The sequence below is a fragment of the Pagrus pagrus genome, assembly GCF_965226575.1.
Source record: "Pagrus pagrus genome assembly, chromosome: 5".
Lineage (NCBI taxonomy): Eukaryota > Metazoa > Chordata > Actinopteri > Spariformes > Sparidae > Pagrus > Pagrus pagrus.
In genome coordinates, this window is record NC_140189.1 from 21,981,278 (window position 1) to 22,002,368 (window position 21,091).

The 21,091-nt window shown below is 40.0% G+C and overlaps 3 protein-coding genes across 3 annotated transcripts in view; all 3 read right to left on the reverse strand.

The window, feature by feature from the left end:
* Positions 1-1,500: 1,500 nt before the first annotated feature.
* nme5 (NME/NM23 family member 5) lies at positions 1,501-3,892 on the reverse strand. Its single transcript, XM_084353682.1, has 5 exons — positions 3,531-3,892; positions 2,743-2,948; positions 2,071-2,171; positions 1,857-1,975; positions 1,501-1,687 (listed from the first exon to the last, which is right to left on the reverse strand). The coding sequence occupies exons 1-5, from the start codon at positions 3,666-3,668 to the stop codon at positions 1,604-1,606; spliced, it is 648 nt and encodes a 215-aa protein (XP_084209808.1). The 5' UTR covers positions 3,669-3,892; the 3' UTR covers positions 1,501-1,603.
* A 471-nt stretch (positions 3,893-4,363) lies between these two features.
* Positions 4,364-8,706, reverse strand: rack1 (receptor for activated C kinase 1). The gene is made up of 8 exons (XM_084353681.1): positions 8,494-8,706; positions 7,798-7,969; positions 6,449-6,596; positions 5,896-5,991; positions 5,628-5,738; positions 5,156-5,296; positions 4,813-4,923; positions 4,364-4,556 (listed from the first exon to the last, which is right to left on the reverse strand). Exons 1-8 carry the CDS (start codon positions 8,600-8,602, stop codon positions 4,491-4,493), a joined length of 954 nt encoding a protein of 317 aa, XP_084209807.1. The 5' UTR covers positions 8,603-8,706; the 3' UTR covers positions 4,364-4,490.
* A 3,092-nt stretch (positions 8,707-11,798) lies between these two features.
* The window catches only part of col23a1a (collagen type XXIII alpha 1 chain a), a 126,775-nt gene continuing 117,482 nt past the window's right edge, over positions 11,799-21,091 (reverse strand). The window contains exons 18-32 of the mRNA XM_084352587.1: positions 20,888-20,911; positions 18,172-18,216; positions 18,009-18,053; positions 17,826-17,906; positions 17,681-17,734; positions 17,339-17,404; positions 17,211-17,237; positions 17,063-17,122; positions 16,908-16,979; positions 16,788-16,814; positions 16,611-16,664; positions 16,372-16,458; positions 16,052-16,144; positions 15,520-15,558; positions 11,799-14,728 (exon numbers count right to left, since the gene is read on the reverse strand). Of these exons, the coding sequence (XP_084208713.1) occupies positions 14,678-14,728; positions 15,520-15,558; positions 16,052-16,144; positions 16,372-16,458; positions 16,611-16,664; positions 16,788-16,814; positions 16,908-16,979; positions 17,063-17,122; positions 17,211-17,237; positions 17,339-17,404; positions 17,681-17,734; positions 17,826-17,906; positions 18,009-18,053; positions 18,172-18,216; positions 20,888-20,911 (825 nt within the window). The 3' untranslated portion in view covers positions 11,799-14,677. The remainder of the gene's footprint in view (positions 14,729-15,519; positions 15,559-16,051; positions 16,145-16,371; positions 16,459-16,610; positions 16,665-16,787; positions 16,815-16,907; positions 16,980-17,062; positions 17,123-17,210; positions 17,238-17,338; positions 17,405-17,680; positions 17,735-17,825; positions 17,907-18,008; positions 18,054-18,171; positions 18,217-20,887; positions 20,912-21,091) is intronic.

The window sequence follows — 21,091 nt, forward strand, 5'->3', positions numbered from 1 at the left end:
AAAACGACATTTCTGCGGAGAAGCCATCTGATTGGACGACGGCCGCTGCCACTCATGGTGCTGACCAATGACAGACGCATCGCTCTCTTTTCACAGAAGATGTTCACGCCCTCTGACTCACAGGAAGGAAAAAACTCTGAACCCTTTTCTTTAATGAAAAGACTCACTGTTCGCTAAATTCAACCACGTCGATTGGCACAGGGAACATATGATGAATAACTCTTGTTGTGTTGAATAATGTAATGAAAGCGTTACCCTTAAAAACTAATTTGCACCGGCATTCACTCGAATCTGACAAAACTGTCGTCGGATGCAACAGTCCAGAGCCATTAAAATGAAGGGCAGCATGTGGAAAATGTCCAAAATATACATCTTGGTATCTCAATTTGAACATTAATGATGGATACACGCATACAGAGCTGTCACAGAAGAGAGAGAGAAATAGAGAGAAAGAAGAGAGAAATACTGAACGTGAGTTGGACAAAATAACAAACCATAAAATAATGAAATAGAATAAATAAGTACAATAGATTCACAATAAGCATCTTATTAAGTTCATGTAGGCTTACAGTTTTTATTTAGACATTCAGAGAGATGTTGATTAATGTCTGCTGTAATTAATGAGACATGCATTGCAGGATGGTACTGCAATGCATTGTGAGGTATTGCTGTACAAGGAGTTTCCCATGCTTTGTTCTGTCTGTTAAAAGAAAATTCACTTGACATAAATTGACTTCTTGATTGCCAGGCACAGGGGTCGTGGTGTATACAATGAGATAAGAACCAGATGTAGTACGTACCGATCATAGTTACACTGCAAGACATATACACATTAAATAAGCATCCAGCCACTTATTACTCATTAAAAGAAATCTTTTTCTATATTTTTTTCTTTCATTGCTTTCATAAAGAACACACAATACCACTGTTGCCTGGTCACTTCGATTATTTTCCCTCATTGCCCCTCTGTAAGCCGTCATGCAAACTGCTGTATAGCAGCCTGAATCAAATGCTGTAATGCTCGTTTGACCAACTGAAGTTGTCTACTTTGAAAATTCAGTAACCTATTTGTTAGACAGCCATATGGACATGCATATCCTTTACTATCTGGAGTACTAAACTAATGATACATTTTGTGTTTTTCAACCATTTCCAGAGGAGCAGCAAGAGATGGGTCCGGTCAAAGCAGGTGGACCAGATCAAGTTATTGTCTTAGCTCAACTCAGGTCATACAGCTCACCCAATTATTCCAGTGCAGTCATGCTCAAATGCAAACCTTTCAACCCACTGGCTGATTTAATAGGTGAGTCAAGATGTTAAATCTAGTGGGACAGAGTGCAAAAAAAAAAAAAACACACCTAAATGATTAATGTACTTACGCAGACCTTTTGATTTTCAATTAAGGTTCTAAATCAAGTCACAACCTTTGAAGAAGTGTCAGAAAAGAACAAATGGTTTATAAATTGACCAACTTTACCAGAAAGCAAACAAAACAAATGATTAGTGCGAAGAAGACATTTTATTTCATCATAGTACTGAGCAAAAAAAAATTGTTTAAAAAATAACATCTGAAATGATTTATTCCTTCCTCGTTTCCATGTTGTCATTCTACTCCTTCCACGATGGCCCCTTCACATATTTGAGGTGTGTTTGGATTGTTTTTGATCAGCCAGTCAGCCAGCCAAATCTAGTGAAAACAAAAGTGTAGGGTAATGGAGTGAGATGTTTCAGGGACCAAAGCTCAACGCCAGCAAATAGACATTTACCGTTATTATACAATGACAGTAAATAATTGTCCAAAACAAATAAATCTGATCAACCTGTTTATCTTCAAATATTGAACAGTGAGTGCTTACACAGGGATTGTGAGGTTTGTGCTTGCAGAGCTCAGTGAGTCCTTTTAGCAGGGTTGGGTTCACAAACCGGCTCAGGTATTCTTCGGTTGCTTCTCTTGAGGGAAATGGCTCGATTACAGCTACAGGGAGGAAGCATGCGGGATGCATAATCATGAGTGTTCAATACCGAATTTCTTTACAAACAACAGTATGTGTGAGTATGTGTGGTACCTACTATTTGGGAACATGAATTTGATCTCCCTTTCAGCTGCAAGTAATGAGCTGCTGCCATGGAGTGCATTTTTCAGGTCAGAGGTGCCATATTTTGCTCTGAGGCTGGGCAAAAATACACCACATTCATAAATATGTCTGGCAGGGTGGTTTACATTACATAAAAACCATAAATCACATCACGAATTCATAGGATAACCCACACTCACAGGACATAGTGGATGATGTACTGTATGTGCAAATATTGGATTCAAACTTTTGCAATGTAAGATTAAAACACAATGTACCAAGAGTACAAAGAATATTATTATTATTATCAGGGCACTTAATCAAAACAACATAGAGAATGTACGAGAACAGCATGTTTGACCACCCAAACATTGACATTTTGTTTAGTATAATTTCAATCACACAACACTTGTTGTCTGAATCTGTCTGTCCAAAGATTTGATGTCAATATAGCACAGAAATATTGAATATTGTGACTCTCCTTTGTCTCTAAGCAGACATTTAATGTGATTTCATGGTTCGATTTCAGATTGCAGGCCAGGTTTTCGTGAGCCACAATCAGTCGAATTGCTCACCAGTGTAGAGGATAAAAAAACACATGTACCAAAGAAGAATCAGACAACAAAACAAAATCCTGAACCAACACCTCAGAAGTTAACAGACTGACCAGTCTGGATGAGTCTCTCTGGCCTTGATGCTGTTGACAGGTCCTATGAGGGACTTCCAGTGGGCCACAGCATTTTTGCGGGCCAGAGTGATGGCAATGATGGGGCCAGAACTCATGAAGGCAGTCAAGCTGGGAAAGAAGAGCTTTCCATACTGGTCTGCGTAGAAGTCACTGCACTGCTCTGGACTCAGTTGCAGCCTCCGCTTCTACAGCAAGAATTAAGTATTGGACACTTCAGTGAAATGTGAATTGATGCTTGATTTTAATAATCAGCATTAATAATAATTAACTTAAGATTAAGGTTAAGGTTTGGCAAACTCAAGATCAATCTTCCTAGAGGTCTATTATCATTTATTTTTTTAATACAAATTTTTGATAGAACCTTGAACTGCTGACAGATATGCAAGCGTTTGTGCTGAGCAGCACAATGACAGCACTCCCTGCTGGACAAACTATATTCTGGTGAAACTTTCTCTATCACCTGAAAAATATCCTGCATTTCTGTACTGCAATTTCTTGTCACATATCAGCTAACAACATATGCATATAAGGAAATGTCTGTAATAAATCAGATGTATCGGTCCGACCTTACACACAATTGAAAGAACCCCTTGTTTGTTTTTGCAGCAGCATTTTGTAATGAAAAATTACAAATAGCAGTTACTATTATCTCAAATATCTTGAGTCAGTTTAACTCCCTCCTTACACGATACAGCACACCCTACAGTTAAGCTACATACATTCATTTTACTGTGCCCATTGCTTTATATTCTAGGACTTAAACCAACCTGCAGGATGATGAAGCCCGATTTCAGGATGACGTCCTCAATCTCCTCAGCTTTGTGGATGGCATCTGGTTTTATAAGGGCTAGAGTTCTTTCCACATAAATATGAGAATGGGCAGTTTCGTCCATCTGCTCCTGCATGCTACACAAGCACCTGTAGCTAACTGAGTTACGATATTTTCGGTCAGTCCACTCAACTAAACACGAACGTTATGTATTATTTAAACTCTGTTAACAGTGGGGTTATATACAAAATTCCGGTCAGCTGGTTAATATGTACTTTTGGTTGTAAAATGTCTTAAAAAGTCCAAAGAGCGTTGATGCTACTTGCTCACCTACTGCCCGACTTTGAGTGTTTAGGTTGCTAGGATACCACTCCAAGGCTACGGCAAGCCCAGCAGGTCAATCAGAATAATGTACAAAACATGTCAGATCTCTACCGTAGCCTCGTCTATTGACAATTTAATTCATCTGAACATTTGCCTTCTCAATCAAAAATGTGATAATTTAATCATCTCGAGTAGTTGTAATTTTCTGATGTAAACTTTAAGTATTTAAAAAAAGGGACAAAAATAAAGACACCAAAATATATACTACTCAAAAATAGTTAGGGATACGGGTGCATGGTTATGCAACAAGTCAAATGAAATGCGTCGCATTATTTTTGGGGACCAAAAATATTCACAAAACAAAAATGCAAATGTCACAGAATAAACAATCAAGTGAAACATAATATCCAAATATCCCCAACTAATTTTGAGTAGTGCATGTTCTTATCAAACTGTTGCCTCCACTGATGTGAACCTATTTGTGTGAATAACCGTTCAAAAAGGAAAAAAGGTCTTACTTTTATTTTAATACATTATATGCATCATATTGTTCATATCACAGTGTTGAAACCAAAACAGCATACATGTTCTTTTCAAAAAGTCTTTTATTTAAAGTTTCTTCGTGGACAAGCTCTTATCGAGTTCCAATGGTGACCTGCCACACTCTGATCAGGTTGTCAGTGTAGCCAGCAAACAGGGTCTGTAAAGAAAGAGATAAATAAATACTGATTACTCAAATTCAGTCCATTTGTAGTCCTATATATATTTATAGTCAGGCCATAAATATTCAAATAAGCGTGTTCTTAGTGCCCCTCATATTTGCAGGACTGTCACCATTGGACATCAGAAGTTAAAGTGAATGGGTATAATCACCGGGGGTTACAACACTTAATCCACCTACTAGTGGGATAGCCAGACGTGCACTGAAAGGCCCTACAGCTCTGACTGCGTTTTACCTGTCCATCAGCAGACCATGCCAGGGAAGTGCACTGTGGGGGCTCGGCCTTGCTGTTTGTGCTGATCACTTCCTGTCTCAGCTCATCCACAATGATCTTGCCCTCCAGATCCTAAAAGAAAACATTGGCAGTGCAATCAGTAACTTCTCAGAAGCACATCAATGACAGAAGTTAGTGCGGCCAAAATTAAACAATAGACAAATTGGTCTAGATAAGAGCTCAGAAACAGCCTCTGTTATCATCAAAAGAATACAGTTGACATTTGAAGTTTCGTCACTGCCCATTGCATGTTACCATTAGTGCACCATATACGGATCATGATATAAAGGATGAAGTCTTTTACCCAAATCTTGATACTGGGGCCAGTGGCGGCACACAGCCAGTAACGGTTGGGGCTGAAGCACAGGGCATTGATGGTGTCACCACTGTCCAGGGTGTACAGGTGCTTGCCTTCATTCAGGTCCCACAGCATGGCTTGTCCATCCTGGACGAGAAGAGAAAATACACTTGAATAACCATATTTATAAATAGTCGATTGCAACAGGTATTTACTTGATGCTTAACAACTTAAGACCAGGGAGTTTGTTACATTATTTTTTTTTACAAATCTTCCACACTACAATGACTTTATTAAATGCAGGTTAGACTCAGAAACAGCCTCTTTTGTCATCAATGTTAAAACAGATGTTGTGTAAAGTTTCCATCATTGTTAAAACCTGCAAGCTGGACTTAAAGTGGTGCTTCATTCGAGTTCAGAATGGGTGAGGAAAGATAAAAAAACATTCTGTATAATATAAATTAAGTTTATTTCATACCCTTCCGCCAGATGCGCACAGGGAGCCATCAGGAGAGACGGTCACTGTGTTCAGGAAGCCGGCGTGACCAATGTGGTTTGTCTTCAGCTTGCAGTTAGCCAGGTTCCACACCTAGGAGCAAAGAACAGGAAGACTATAGGTCAGGACACCACACTAGTATGAGGACCATATACATCTATATGGGTTGAGCCCTCATGAACACAAAAATTGTCAGTGAGGAGGTCAGGTAATACATGCCAATTTTTTATGTTAACAGCTGACAACATACCTTGACCATCTTGTCCCAGCCGCAGGAGACAATGATGGGGTTGCTGCTGTTGGGGGAGAAGCGCACACAAGACGCCCACTCAGAATGGCCCTCATCCTGCAATTTGAAGATGAACATGTATATGTTACCAATGTAAAAATCTCCAGTTACCCAAAACTATTGATTTATTTTAAATGGCTGGATGAAACATGACGATCTCTGATCAGACAAGCATGGTAAGAAAAACAAACATTTTGCTTGGCTGCTTATTAGCTACATCGAACCCAAATTACAGGTTTAACAAATCATGGTCCGCATTGTTGGTTGAATACTGATACTAAGGCATGGCATTGTTGTAGAAAACTTGTGTTGTAAAGGTATGTTTCCACTGATGACTGGGTGAACCATACGTTTCCTTTTTTAAAAAGGGCAGTAGTTGAGAATGCCACTTTCAACTTCTAATTTAAAGCAAGTACAAGGTCATTATTCAGTACTTCAATCCACTGGAATCTAGTTTCACTGACCGAAAGACATACCTCTACTCACAAGATATCAACACGGGCTGGCAGCTCACCTGGATGGTGTACTTGCAGACTCCAAGAGTGTTCCACAGCTTGATGGTCTTGTCCCGGGAGCCAGACACAATCTGGCGGTTATCAGCAGAGAAAGCCACGCTCAAAACATCCTTGCTGTGTCCAACAAATCGCCGGGTGGTGAGGCCACTAGAGAAACATCACACCAAACATTTCAGATGATCAAAATGCTTGCATATCTGAAGACACCCAAACATGTCTAATATTGCTACAGCCACACCTTGTAGGACACACCAAAACATTTTCATGTTTTTGCCAATTTTCTGTGTTAACACAAAATTAGCACTGCAGAATGTACATGTGTAATGTATTAAAGACAATTCAAAAATTATGTGAATGGGCATCAATCTTCACACAAATATGCCACCCGAACATTACAATAGCTCAATGAATACAGAGCTGTGGATCCATGGTACAGCAAGAATGGGTGCAAGATTTGGTTGACCACATGTACCATTAACTAGCATACATCTTTACAGCACATATTATATTTTTGTACAGCTGAAAGTAAGATCTGAACTGCAAGATACTGAAAAGTGACACTCATTTAAACTTACTTAGGGTAAGCAAGAAATACAAGTTACACAAATCATATAGTTATGATTTTCCAGAAATGTGAAAAAATGAGGCATGTTATGTGACTTCCATGGGATGGGGTAGGTGAGGTATGTATGATTGGTTTTTCTTTAGGTAAATTAGTATGGCTGTTCTACAAATCTAAATGTTGAGTGAAAGTAAGGGGGGGAAAGATGTGCTTCATGTGCCCTGTAATCAGTTAAAAATGGTCTTTATAATTCACATTATTCTGTCCTTAGGTATTTTATTTTTTTTACTTTTAGACAACAAATCTTAATGTACGAGTATTCACAAGTCTAACCTACTTGCTTTTACAAGCTGTTTAATCAGAATAGCTTGATCAAACACTTTAGTAACAATATCTAAGAAGATAGGCATAATTATTAACGTTCGTTATCAACGAGATTAATACTTGAGTATTATTCATATCATCTTATCCCATATTGCCCAACCCTGATGTAAATTATGTGCATTGCTCTATGGATGAGATCTGTCAAGTTGCAGCAAAGTCAAATCAAGCATCTGGTCACCAAACCTATGCTGGGTTTGTATCAGATAGATCTCAGATCTGATTTCATGCATCCAGTATTGTTGGCAGCATTGAAAGCACTTTAATACCAAACGCGTACCTTCGTTCCACATGGACACAAGCCACCTACCTACAGTAAGCATGTAGAGGACTTACTCTAGCCTTACTACACTGAACCCCAAAAATCTGACCAGTACTGAGGAGATTCCCTCTCCCTGCACTTACGTGGTGAGGTCCCACAGGCGGAGGGTATGGTCCCAGGCACCAGACAGGGCAAACTGTCCATCTGAGGAGATGACAACATCACTCACAAAGTGAGAGTGGCCCTTCAAGGCGCGCTGAGGGATGCCATAGTTGGTTTCATCACGGGTCAGCTTCCACATGATGATAGACTTGTCTGAAAAACAAACATACAGAGTATTATTCAACTCTGTATACATTTCATTCAGGGTGGAGCAGACACATTGGACATTAGCATGTTAAGCTACCACTGTGTGAGCATTTCAGAAAGACAAGCTGTCAGACATTTCATGAACACCCAGCAGATTAAATCTGTCAAGGTTTAGAGTGGATTGATGCAGTGCCCACACTTTTGTAACTACTCGTGGTTCCCCCTATGTGTGTTAATACACGTGTCTCAGAGGCAATGTGGCCAATCTTTGACCGAATTACACATGACGACACACAGTCTTAGCTAGCGTGGCTAACCGGCGTCTTTCTGCTGACTTTGCCCGAGCAGCTTGTGTCTGTCAAACCTGTGAAATATGTACCTGGCTTCGTGGCTGTTACATGCTACATATGCACAGTTTACACGCGTCACTCACACACACACCGCCGCTCATCTTACGTTATAACCGCACACCAGCTAGCTTACTCGAGCTATCGCAGCCATGTTGGCAGAGCCGGCGGGGGAAGCCTCACCTCGGGACGCCGACAGAATCATGTCGGGATATTGGGGCGTAGTGGCGATCTGGGTGACCCATCCATTGTGACCCTTAAGGGTCCCCCTTACTGTCATCTGCTCGGTCATTTTGGCGAGGTTCGGTGGTGCCTTTTACAAGGATGGATTCGGATTTTTCAGAGTCCCTGAAAAACCTAGGTCCTCATTGCATCTAGGCACAGAGGAAAAGGAAGTGGAGACCCGGATGCTAAAATTATGAGGGGTGAGCGGCCCGCAGAGGATTCTGGGAAATGTGGACTTTACCGTACTATACTGCTCATATCATTGTGGACAGGAGACATGTTACAGTCATTAGGAAAACTATTCAGTCAACATTGGAAGTAGAAATATATATATATATTAATAATCTGATGGTTGATCATGGCTTTAATGCGCAGATGAACACATTTAATGAAACTGAATTCAACTGAAATTGTATTTGTTAACAAAACACTGTCATTCATTCAAATATATGTAAGTAGATAGTCTTGTTAAAGACACATTTATTATTAGGGTAAATGTCACATTTGTTTCATGTAAATTGAAAATAAAATGAAAACCCTTTTTAAATTTGGTCTATAATGAGTAATGCAATAATCTCTCATTTTGTTGTTTTCACCAAGATTTGCTTAAATGTTTTCCTGTCCTCATTAACACATCTGTTGCAGGAGTTTGCTACATAAAAATATGACTGAATGTCATATTTGAACGTTTTGTAAGGCTGATATTGAATATTATTAACACTTCAAATATAGCTGTACATTTCATTTAGCCTTTTGTAACAATCAGAATGTATGGTTCATCAAACGAGTGTATGGCAAAAAAAAAAAAAAAAAATGTACAAACTGTATTTTAACTTGATCTCCTCTCTTACTTTTTTTTTTATAGTTAAGATGGATTCAATGTAGATGTGTGGTCAATGACCATGACACATGTGGCACCAATTTAACAGTCACAAACAGGGAACCACAAATACAAGGTAAGTTGATCATTTAAAACTGTCTAAAATTAAGAACATGACAGTCAGAGTTGCTGTAAACAGCTTAAGCAGATGTTAATATGTCGTAAGCCTTTGTTCCAGTCTTGACTTCCACATGGACCAACTGCCACCAATTGTGTAACCTGTTGTTTGGTCCTAGAAACAATGAGCACAGTCAGCTATAACAATCGAGGACATGTGAGAATGATTTTTGAAAATGTTTCTGTATTTGTTTGATAAAATTTGTAAAATAACAAGCACAATGCATTGGTTTAAGGGGCAGCGCAGCGATGTCTTCTTATGGGTATATATGAGTCCGATTGTCCAAAGAAACACTGATGGTGGCATCAGTGTGGGGTATACTCCCCTAGCACAAAGCATGGTGTAGTGCTGGTGAACGCAGCCTTGACTCAACTCCTCCCCCAGCAAATTGCCTAATCAGGGCCAAGCTGTAAAGCACCTGTGTGCCATTGTTCTGTCTCTGCTGTGGCTGGCAGTGTGTGGTGTCCCAGTGGCTGTCCATGTGAGGAATCCCTGTTTGCCCCTTACCAGAGTGTGTTCTCTGTTTATGTCTGGTGCATGAGTGGTGAGTAGGCTTAGTTTTTAAAATGTATTTTAACATTCAGTGAGCCTAGCTAATTGTAGTTTCCCCTTTTTTCAGGTTCACCTGCACAATAACCTTACTTACCATTTGTTTAGTTATTTTCCTAAGCAGAGTGCCATATTGTTGGGAGACTCGGCACCTGTGGTGAGATCCCTTCACTTTTGTATGTGAGTAAACACACAGGTATACACTGACTGCACCAGTTTGCTGTGAGGTTTGCTGTGCTGCACTGAAGGTGAGTAGTGGTGGCACCCCTGGACACTGCCTCTGTGTAGTCTGCCGCTCCACATATGGCCTCAGCTTAGTTTTCCTTTATAGTTGTGGTTGGACTGAATTTTAATATAAGTACACTGATTCTTTAATAGTTCATATTGAGGCCTTTTTAAAAGATGATTGTAATAAAGTAATTTCATTCACCTTACTGATTTAAGAGTTTCATTTGTTCATTAACCCTTTCTCTTCCCTGTCAGCAGTTCCAACCCCTATCTGTTTGACCATTTTGATTATTGTTTAAAATAAAACTTAATTTACTTTATCACTCACGTCTGTCTATTCAGTAACAAGCCTGCGTCCATTTCTATTTCCCAACCAATCTTGGAGGTTCAAAGATTTCTTGGGGTTGCAAGTCCCCAGGTGGCGTTGTTTGGCTTCCCCCTGAATTTTTTCCGCCTTGGTGCCCCTCGCCACACCACCATTAAGACCCTTTGGATGAGAGGACACTTTCTGCTTGTGTTGTGTTCAGAGTTAGCTGAAGGTAATGAAGTGCTTTTTAGATTTGGAGCTTCCCACAGGGTGTCAGATGGGCTATAAGCAACCCCAGGATGGCATGGATTGACCAGTAAGTGAAGTAACTTGTAACCATTCGAGTGTAGAGAACCTTCTGAACGTATCTGTGCTTGTCAGTTCTACAGACCTGAAAGGTCCAGTTGTTATAGAATGTGTTTTAATAGTAGCTTAAAGGAACTATAACTTCATTTTGCTATATACAACCTTGTGTTTTCTGATGATGAATCTTGTATCAAGGGGCTTGAAAATGGCCGTCAGCAGAACACTAATCAATGAGGAACACCTGTCGATGGGAGTCGCCAATGAGTTGAACAATAACCAAGCAGTTTAGACAACTTTTAAATGTTTCATAATTTTATTTAGGGCTGATTCAGTGATTCATTTCCTTAAAATGATTAAAAGCTTGAGCAGTCTTTTAAATTTAAAGACATACAGTTCACACCATGTTAAACCTGTGGAATAAAAAGATTTGGTGAAAACAGACTTTTACTTAACGATTTCTCTGAAACATTATATGGTGCACAGAATGTCTTAAATATCCCAGGACAGGTGTGGGGTGTGTTAACAATTGGTGCAGTAATTTGTAAATGCAGTTATTTTGAGTGCATCAGTTTCCAAGACATGAAATGGTAAGCCCATCGATCAGACTTGTTCTGGTACGTCCAACAGACGTTCAAATTCCCCAGATCCCAATTCAACTGGAGGCCACCTTCATATCTCAGGCAGGCGGCCGCAATTGCGGCGTTCAGTTGCTGTTAGCGGGTGGCATCTAATTTACATGAATGCCAGGTTTCCCAGCATGGCATTGCAGTGAAATTATCAATGTTCACTTCACCTGTCAGTGGTTTTAATGTTGTGGCTTATCAGTGCATACCATTTTTACTTTGTCATATCAATGTCAAATGAATGAAACTGAATAATTTAACATGGTTATGGTTTAATGGACACACAAAAAGAAACACAAAACTGGAGTTTACTTCAGTCTACATGTTTAGTTGACCAGATTTCATGTTATACATTTTTTTTTTTTAGACAAGTAATTACAAAAATAGCTTAATTCTTTTACAACCAAATACACAACCAAAAACATTCTCTCAAAGTCGAGCTAATACTGTGATATATGACTTGCTTAAACACCGAACTGTATCCCGACATTCTGCCATTAACTGACTGCATACGCCCTAAAAACTGAAACTGATAGAATCTGCAAAAGAAATAAACACATAGTGACAGATAACCATCAGCTTCCAGTGAAATAATACTAAGAGCTGTGGCGTACACCGAAACCTTTCTGCTTTCAATATCACTTCTTACTCAGCATACATCTCTTATGATTCTCAAAAAAAGTTTGATTGTCAGCTATTACATTTAAGCTTAATGATATGCAACTGGTACATACAGATGCTTATGGAAAACATAAATGACTGATGCAGTACAGGTTTAATATTTCTTAGCACACCCTTTACTGAGACTTCACATATTTACTCCACTGATATGGAAATTGTGTGTATCAGTAATTCAATAGCAGAAATAAAGCTGAAAAGAGGTTATGTTACACGTGTCATTTCAGACCTGAACAGGTACTACCACTGCAGGGACATGTGGCCAAAATCACGACTACTGCAACATAACAGGAGTTGTATTGCTGGCCAGCTAGTGGGTATGTTTAATCACAGAGGAAGTCAGCATTACCAATGTAGCACTGCTCTACATTAATTTGCACAAATTACCTAACTGAAATAACAAATTTCATTTTCACACATTTGTGTTCCTCAGACTAACAACAATAATACTGACCCTGTGTGAAACTTTAAAATGTTGCTGTGTGTGGTTACTGGCAAGTGGAAATGGAAACCTTTAGCAGCCTGTACTGTGTGTTAATGATAATCGACGATTGAAACATTCTGACTGTTTAAAGGTGCAATATGTTAGACTTCAGTTTAAAACATTCAAAAATCAAAATGATTATTAGAAAATGAAGAAACAACAATGTTGTCGTTACATCACAGACGTCTTTGTATTGTGTTGCAGAGATAGCTATTAAAGTTAGCATGCTAGCCCCTAGACACTTAGTACCTCAAGAGGTGATGATCCGATAAAGTTAAAAACACCAACGCTCAAGTGCTCTGAGCTCCCAGTTAGGGCAGAGTAAGCTCACACAACCGCTAGCTGTACTGTTAACTGAGCTTACTACTGTAGCTAATGGCAGCTACAGTTAGCAGCAGTTAGCGGGTATGTTTGGAGTTGTTTACAAATGAATGCGACAGGTGGCCAACTCTGACATATTGCATCTTTAAGGCTAACAACAGTGGTGTCTAACAAATAATCTAAATATGTATTCTGCCTTTAAAAAAGGTATTTGCTGAGTATTATCATTTATTGTATCAAAAAGTACAACTAATACCAATGTAGACTATACAGAAGTCCATTAAGAAACTTTAACACCATTTTCTGTTCGTGTGTGTGTATGTTTGTCCATGTGAACAGGACCAAATAATGATTCCACGTAATCGCTGTCCTGTTTACACGTAGCAATATATTTGAAAATAATACAAGTACAATTTATTTTGTCCTAAGGTCAACTATAAACAATAATGCATTTGTGTGTGTGTGTGTGTGTGTGTGGTTTTGCATATGAATACGCACATTAGAGCTTTAAACGGGTATATAAAAGTATCAAAGCACCAAGAAATTATTCCATCTGAGAAAAATGTATTACCAAATGTAAAGACCTAAACGCACCAATAAAAGTCATCTGATAGCAAAACGTGATAAGTGAAAGAAAAAAAGTAAAATAACTGAGTTTTAAACCATTGTGTGAAGGTGTATTGCTGTATAAAAATGAATATTTTCCCAAAAAAGGTTGTGTATACATTTGATTCAAATCCCATACTTAACTCTGTTAGTCCTTCAGTCCAAATGACTAATATTGATTCAAAAATATCAAACAAACAACACACATTTAAGTCAGCAGCAAGAATACACCATTGTCCAGAGAAACTGACAACATTAATTAAACACTTCCTCATCAGTGATTAAAGGAGAATGATCAGTCAAAAAGCATCAGTTACACTGAAAATTAACAAGGAAATCATGTGACTGGCAATCATTTGTGAAGGCAACTGAAACACTGCTTAATCATGAATACTGTGAATGGTTCCTTCAGATCTGGCCTTGAAACTGAACTCTACATCTGAATATTCAACAAACATGGCAATGCAAAGGAATGCAAAATGTAACTGGACAAAAATAGGTAAGAATATAGCAAAACAAAACAACACACATGTCACCACTGCAACAAGTGTAAGTCATAAAAAGGTAGACTCACTGACTTTTCTGAGTGGCTTGTTCAAATGGAAAGACTATTAAAGACTGCTTATTAAATTATAATGAATCTACTGTTGTTTCAATGAGGCACCTCAAGACATACAAGCCGTCAGAATGCTGAACAGCACGGTGCCTTGTTATGATCATGCATTTAATTCATGAAAACCTTTTACAAAAGAGCCAAACAAGAGATCACCACAACAATGTATCTGTGCAGTAAATCCTTCCTTATGTGCCAGTGACGTCAGTGACTCCCATCAGCCACACGAGTGTCATTTCTTCTCAGGTGAATGTGGAGACGCAGCGTTCTCTGTCGCCCCTTCCTGGAGAGTTTCCATACCGGAGGATCTGAGTGTTCAGTGTGTCACCGAGGCGTTACATGGCTCGCTCTGCTTCATAAAGGCCAATCTGCCCCCCTTGTGCTCTCTGCCTGTCTACGTGTCCTTTCTCCACCAGGCCCCGCACCCCTTCAGGGCTGAGAGAGACGCTTGCGTTTGAGCTTCTGTCTCGCCATTTCCTCCTTTTTAGAAAACAGAGAGAGGAGAAGAGAGCACTGACCCACATTCCTCCGTCTGCCACAGCCAGGAGATCTGTCCATTCATCCATCAGTGTGAGCGCACACACTGTCATATCCACACAGCGTTCGTGATTACAATCAGGCAGCAAGTCAGACTTTGTTAGTCAGGCAGCGAGACCATCGAGGCACTCTGTCATCTGGACTGTCCTTCAAATTAAGAGTACCACTGCCAGTTCAGTTTCTTCTCTTCAAAATCATAGCTGCATTCACAACAACACCGGATCTCTAGATTTTTTTTAGAAGTTTTATAATACTGTAGATTCAAAAATGTCCTTGTTAAAAAAATCTCAATATATTATATAAAAATGTTTTATGAAAAAAGGAAAAAAAAAGGAGAGGGTTGTTGGTGTAGTATTCAATTCCAATATATACCATATCAATATGTACAGATTCCATGCTGCTGGTTAGTCATCACTGCAAAAGAAGAACAATTGGGATCAATTATTAGTAGCATATCAAATTAAAATCCAAACACAAGCCCCTACAATCATGAAATAATGATCTAAATGCTCATGCTTTACAATTACAAGCTCACACACTGTAATATACTTACAAAATGCTCCTGTATCAAATCAGAGTCGAGCAATGGATTTAATCGATGAGTAACAATCTCAGTGTATGCTTCGATTACACATAGTGTTAGCTTATTCCCTAAGCTGCTGTCCCATAATCAAACGCAATTTCATTAGTTAACAATATGCTTTAAAAAATATGTTAGACCTGATAACACTCACCTTGTGCCAGCAGCCTGGTATGGGCAGTCCATCGTGTCCCTGCAGAGAAAGAACAGCAGTGGAAAGTTAACAAGCCAGAAAATGTCATGAGAAGCTTCAACACCCTTAAGTTCTGCAGACATCTGATTTAAGTAACGTGTGCACTCCTCGTCAGCAAACTGATGTTACTAAAAAAAGGCAAAGGTGGAATTACTTGCTTTATCACAGAGATTTAGATATTTTATATATTAATACCATTCCCATATCTATCCATTAAAAAAAAGCCTATAGCTTGTAGCCGATTAGCTTAGTCTTAAAGAATGGAAACTTTGAAAGCTGTAAAAACGGATACAAACACGATATAACATGTGCAACATTATGTAGAAATTGGCATTTTGTGAAGCTGTTTTTTAAAGTAAAAAAGTTTCGTAACTCAGCGCGTGCATAACAGAGTTTTTGAGAGATGAAAAACTAAATGTTTGAAAAGAAAATGGCAACAGTTTGAAGATTAGTGATGCAAGAGGAAGGAAGGAAGGAGGCAGAGATACTGTACCACAGGACAGGGGGCCTCAGGGCCGGAAGGAGCATGAGGTGGAGGGGAAGAAAGCCCTGCCTCCTCAGACAGACCTTTAGTCTCATCACAACCCTGTCGGCAAGAGCCAGTTACACATTCACAGCAGTGAGAAAGAAACTCAGAGAAGAGCAGAGGAAATGACAGAAACAGTGCTGAGAGAAGAAAGCTGGGAAATACAGTACAGCGTGTCTCAAAGGTGAGGAGATAGTCATAGCATTTAAATCAGTTAATATGTGCTGTATTACATTTTGTGTGTGTGTGTGTGTATGTGTGCATATGTGTGTGTTGAGGTGACATACCACAGGACAAGGCTGGTCCAGGCCTGGAGGACCCTGCTCTCCCTTCTGGCCCTTTAGACCTCTCTTTCCCACCCCTCCCCTGTCACCCTGGACACGAAGAGACAAGACACACGTTCATAAACTCATCAAGCAATATAACTGCTATTAAGTAATTATTAAACAGGAAATGCTGAACGTGAAGCAATAACATAAAGAAAAATATTAAATTGGTTGTATTTCCATCTGCGTTCTCTACTAACCTTGTCTCCTCTGTCCCCTCGGTCACCTTTCTCTCCCATCAGACCCGGGAAACCCTGGAGACAGAAGCACAAACGGGTCAGAAAGCAGTTCATTGCTCTAACAGGTTAATGCTTAATTAAACAGAAAATGGTCTTATTGAAATTATCAGGGTTCAAATCTCTCAGTGAGAAACTCACATCTAGTCCAGGCTCCCCCGGTCTGCCCTGCAAACACACATTCACACCCATGTTATTCAAAACCCATGCAATCAAAAAGAGTCTTAGTAAACACATTTATGGAGGTGATCAGGTGCTTACTTTTTCTCCCTTTGCACCTGGAAGTCCCACCAACCCTGCAGGCCCAGGTGAGCCCTGGAGGCCCTGAAAACCCTAAAAAAAAGTACATTATCACCACTGTATCATGTCTAGGTATTCATGTTTCATTATAACAATGATAGGTCAGTGTCACTTACTTGTGGTCCAGCAGCACCAGAGTCCCCCTTGTCTCCCTTCATCCCGAATCCAGGTTCACCCTGCAGTACAACACAGGAACAGTGAGCACCACACAACATGTGACAGCCTCCTTCATAACTAAATACGTACATGGTCTTGTCGTCTTACCTTAGGACCAGGCATGCCATGCAGCCCCTGAAAAACATTGTGTACTGTGAGTGTTAAAGCTAAAGGTGAACAGAACAAACTTGAAGTGAACACTCTACCTGGACTTGGATAGTGATATAAGTACTCACCATGGATCCAGGGGACCCGGGTGGGCCTGGTGGACCAGGTGGGCCTGGCTGGGAGATCATCTGAACCTGAGCACCAGTGAAATGACACGAGTCACACAGGAGCAGAGGCATAGATAAGCAAATTTTAAACAGTCAAGAAAACCAATTACCTCAAAATTACAAAGTACACGAATAATCTTCAATTGTTAAAACTTTTTAGCTCAAGCAAATGAAATGTAATAGTCTACTTTACTTGGTAATTCAAAGGTTTAGCAATTAAGTTATGTCAACTTCTAAAATTTACAGTGTACACATGTAAGAGTAAATGTTGTCTGATGTTCATGTGATGTGCGTTACACTAACAAGGTTGTCATCCATTCTGCAGTCGCCTTTCTCTCCTTTCTGTGCGTCCATACCCTGAGCCACAAAGAACGAAATGAACTTCCAGCTGTTTACGTACTTTTCACTGGTTGTATATCAGAGAAACACGTTCACTGTCACTACTTACAGAAGGCCCAGAGAGCCCCATCTCTCCCTTCTCTCCTCTGTCACCAGGTGGTCCTATCTCACCCACATCACCTTTAGTTCCCTGGAGGTAGAGAATCGACAAGAAGATGACACATCCAACATAATAAGGAGTAGTGCAAAGCAAAAACAATAGTATAAGACATTAGGCATGTGTGTAAAGTACCTTCCCACCATCGACTCCTGCTGGTCCAGGTAAACCAAGCTCACCCTGGAAAAAGACAGAGAGAGATTAATTTGATGGATATGACAGCACTGACTCAGATTTTAACACAAAATCTCATTAGATTTTCTGTAAACTACATCGGTAGGACAACAGAGTCCCTTACCTTTTCCCCTTGGGGCCCAGGTGGTCCAGGTGGTCCAGGTGGACCCTGGAGAAAGACAGACAGACATAAATTGAGTGAGTGATACATACAACATGCCACTATAACACTGAATTACAGGTTATCCATCTTGCACCTGCAATAACTGATTTTTGGCCACTTGGTGGCAGCAGAAGCAAACTATAAACTGGCAGTCTGGCACATGTCACCTTTTAAATTAAGGCCCCTCAGGTAAAAGAATAAAGTAAGGCTAGAGCTTGTTAATTGGTGTACCGTCTGTGCCTGTGTATTGCTGGGTTTCACATTACATGAATGCTGTGAAATGGTCGCAATTGGGTTAGGATGGGCACCAAAAATACTTTGTTTGGTTTAGGAAAACATCATGGTTTGTAAGCTAATGACAAACGTGGTGTAAAGACAGACAAAGTCCTTAAAGGGAAGAGATCGGGGCAGCTGGATGAATCAAACACAGGTCCTGACATTTTAACCCGAACCATCATTTCTTTCTCTTTTCCACCATTCTTACATAACCCGTGACTGTCAGAGGAAGCAGAAATATGACTCTACCGTACGTAGAACATATCCACAACCATAGCTGCTTAAGTTGATATGGTGAACTTTTTACCAACAGTAATTTTAAGCCATGTTTGTGTCCATTCAATAAATGACTGTCCAATATGTATTCCCCTGTTAGTCTTTTGCTCTCTAAGGACTTGAGCTGGTAAATGCACCAATATATACACCAGCTTGTTGCTTTCTTTTGTTGTCTAGTGGTGCTAGGCAGGTAAAACACAAACATTGCTGATATGAGCTGTGAAAGTCAACTTAAACAATAAATCTGTGGGTTTGAAAACAAAAGCAAAGACCTGAATCTTTCTGTAGCGCTCCACAGAGCTGCAGAGATCATTCTCAGTGAATTCATCACTATGAACAAACCCTTTCCCATACAAGAAGCCATGTGATTCATGCTAATATAAAAAAAACATTTATTATAACTGCTTTAATTACATCAGTCATTTTTCAGACGGTCATGTTGTGTATATATCGCTCTTCGCTCTGTTTATCACAGTGGTGGAAAAACGGGGAACTCAGAATCCACCATAAGGCTTGAATATGAGCCAACACTAAACAATACAACAGACTGAAGGATTTCACAACACAAGCCTGACAGTAAACAGAGGATTCTTTCATTCACTCTGCTCGCTGATCACAACCAACTTGAAGCAATTTTATCTCACAAAGGTTGTAAAACAGCTGAATGTGGTTTGTGCTACACAATAGCCTGGCATCTTTTTCCCTTTTGTTGATTGTTTTGATGCACCAAACATTCCTGTGAGTTAATGTAACACTAACGATGGATGAACAGCATAACGTATCCATCCCGTGCTGTCTTCTAGTTTGGTTAGATGAGTGTCAGCCACTCAAATCAATCCTTAACCTCCACATCCGCAGTGTTACAGTTGTTACTTCTCCTTCTGATGTCCTCGGCCATCTTGAAGTCATAAAAAAGAAACTCATGTTGCCTCCCGGAGGTGTACACGCTGATTCTTTCTTCCCTTGTCCCGTTTCTAACCTTTGGTTTCCCATTTAAGTCATGGAAACCAGTAAATGTTTACAAGCGTCTATTTGATCTGGGATATTCCATCATTGGAAAGTGAAGGCTGCTCATGCAAATAATTACTCAGAAAGCCGTAAAATGAATGATAGTAACAAACATCAACAAGCCGAACCAATTCCAGCGTCGTTTTGAACCAAATTCATCATCACCTAAACTTCAACAACAAATTAAACCAATACAGCTTTTCACGCAAACAAGCGAATGGATCATAACACAAGCTGGGTGGCCAATGAGCACTCCTCACTCCATGGATAAAACTCAGGCTGAGACCTTGCGTGTGATTTGGTACCGAATGATCCACGTTGGCAAGAGGCTTCTGATAAAATCTCAGGTTCATGTTTTCACCGACTCCTTTGTAACTATCTCACGCTGCTGTCTACAACGTTGCATGCAGGGGAACATTTCAGATCAGGTCCGAGGGGACCTGGTGCATAGTGGTTTTTAATCAAATACACACTCCACTGCAGAGATAGCCATCTGCTATTAGCATATAGCACGGTACATGGTAGAATCAAAGGGTCTTGTGAATGAAGAGAGGGATGTGAAACTGAGACTGTGGCGACCATGAGGGGTTCCTATCCTTTCCGATGCATTCCCCTTGTGCACCCACTGAGTTATGTGACATAACACGAACACATAAAAAACACCATGCTGCCCTGTGGCAAGTTATAGCCATGTATCTTGCGAGAAAACACACTCAGAACAATGTAACAAAGGCTGTTGATTTTTCTGCATGATTAAGCATGCTTCTTTAGGCTATATGTTATCTGATAGAACAGCACAGCTGGACTATATTTACTCTGCATTTCATCCCAAATGAAAGCACAAGAGAGCCCGGTAGACTATAAACCAGGGACATTCATCAGACTCTTTAGATGTGGCTTCTACAGTGACATCCAATACATCTGAAGTAGTATGTACTGTAGTTGTGGTTAGAGGGCATCTACAAACACACACAGATCCACTGGCTGAAGCAGGTGGGATAACGTGTGGATACACACAGGGTGTGTGCTAATGCAAGTCCATGTGAGTCTATGCATTATCATAGGTGTTAGTTACTGATCACTCCACCAAAACCATGCGGAAACAACAGCAGATTACCGAAATACTGATGGTGTCGATGGCCTGCCAAGAAGAAACGGTGACATTTTCAGTTTTGAAGTTTGGGGAAGGAAGACGTGTTTCTAACACACACCATAGACCGTGTTCACAGAGCGGCCTTGATGCCTAACTTTTAGAATAATATGTAATTGATACCTGATGGAGAATGATGCAACCATGAATCTGTTCTCGCTGACACTTCAA

Bases quoted from the DNA above. Each gene is read 5' to 3' on its own strand.
- nme5 (XM_084353682.1), bottom strand. From the start codon at position 3,668: ATGCAGGAGCAGATGGACGAAACTGCCCATTCTCATATTTATGTGGAA. The intron at 2,172-2,742 runs GTCAGTCTGTTA...ATTTTTGCCCAG, and splicing joins AGAGAGACTCATCCAGACTG to CCTCAGAGCAAAATATGGCA. The intron at 1,976-2,070 runs GTAGGTACCACA...TCCTCCCTGTAG, and splicing joins CAAATTCATGTTCCCAAATA to CTGTAATCGAGCCATTTCCC.
- rack1 (XM_084353681.1), bottom strand. From the start codon at position 8,602: ATGACCGAGCAGATGACAGTAAGGGGGACCCTTAAGGGTCACAATGGA. The intron at 5,992-6,448 runs GTGAGCTGCCAG...TTCAAATTGCAG, and splicing joins TCTGCAAGTACACCATCCAG to GATGAGGGCCATTCTGAGTG. The intron at 5,739-5,895 runs GTATGTTGTCAG...CTTTGCTCCTAG, and splicing joins GCTGGGACAAGATGGTCAAG to GTGTGGAACCTGGCTAACTG.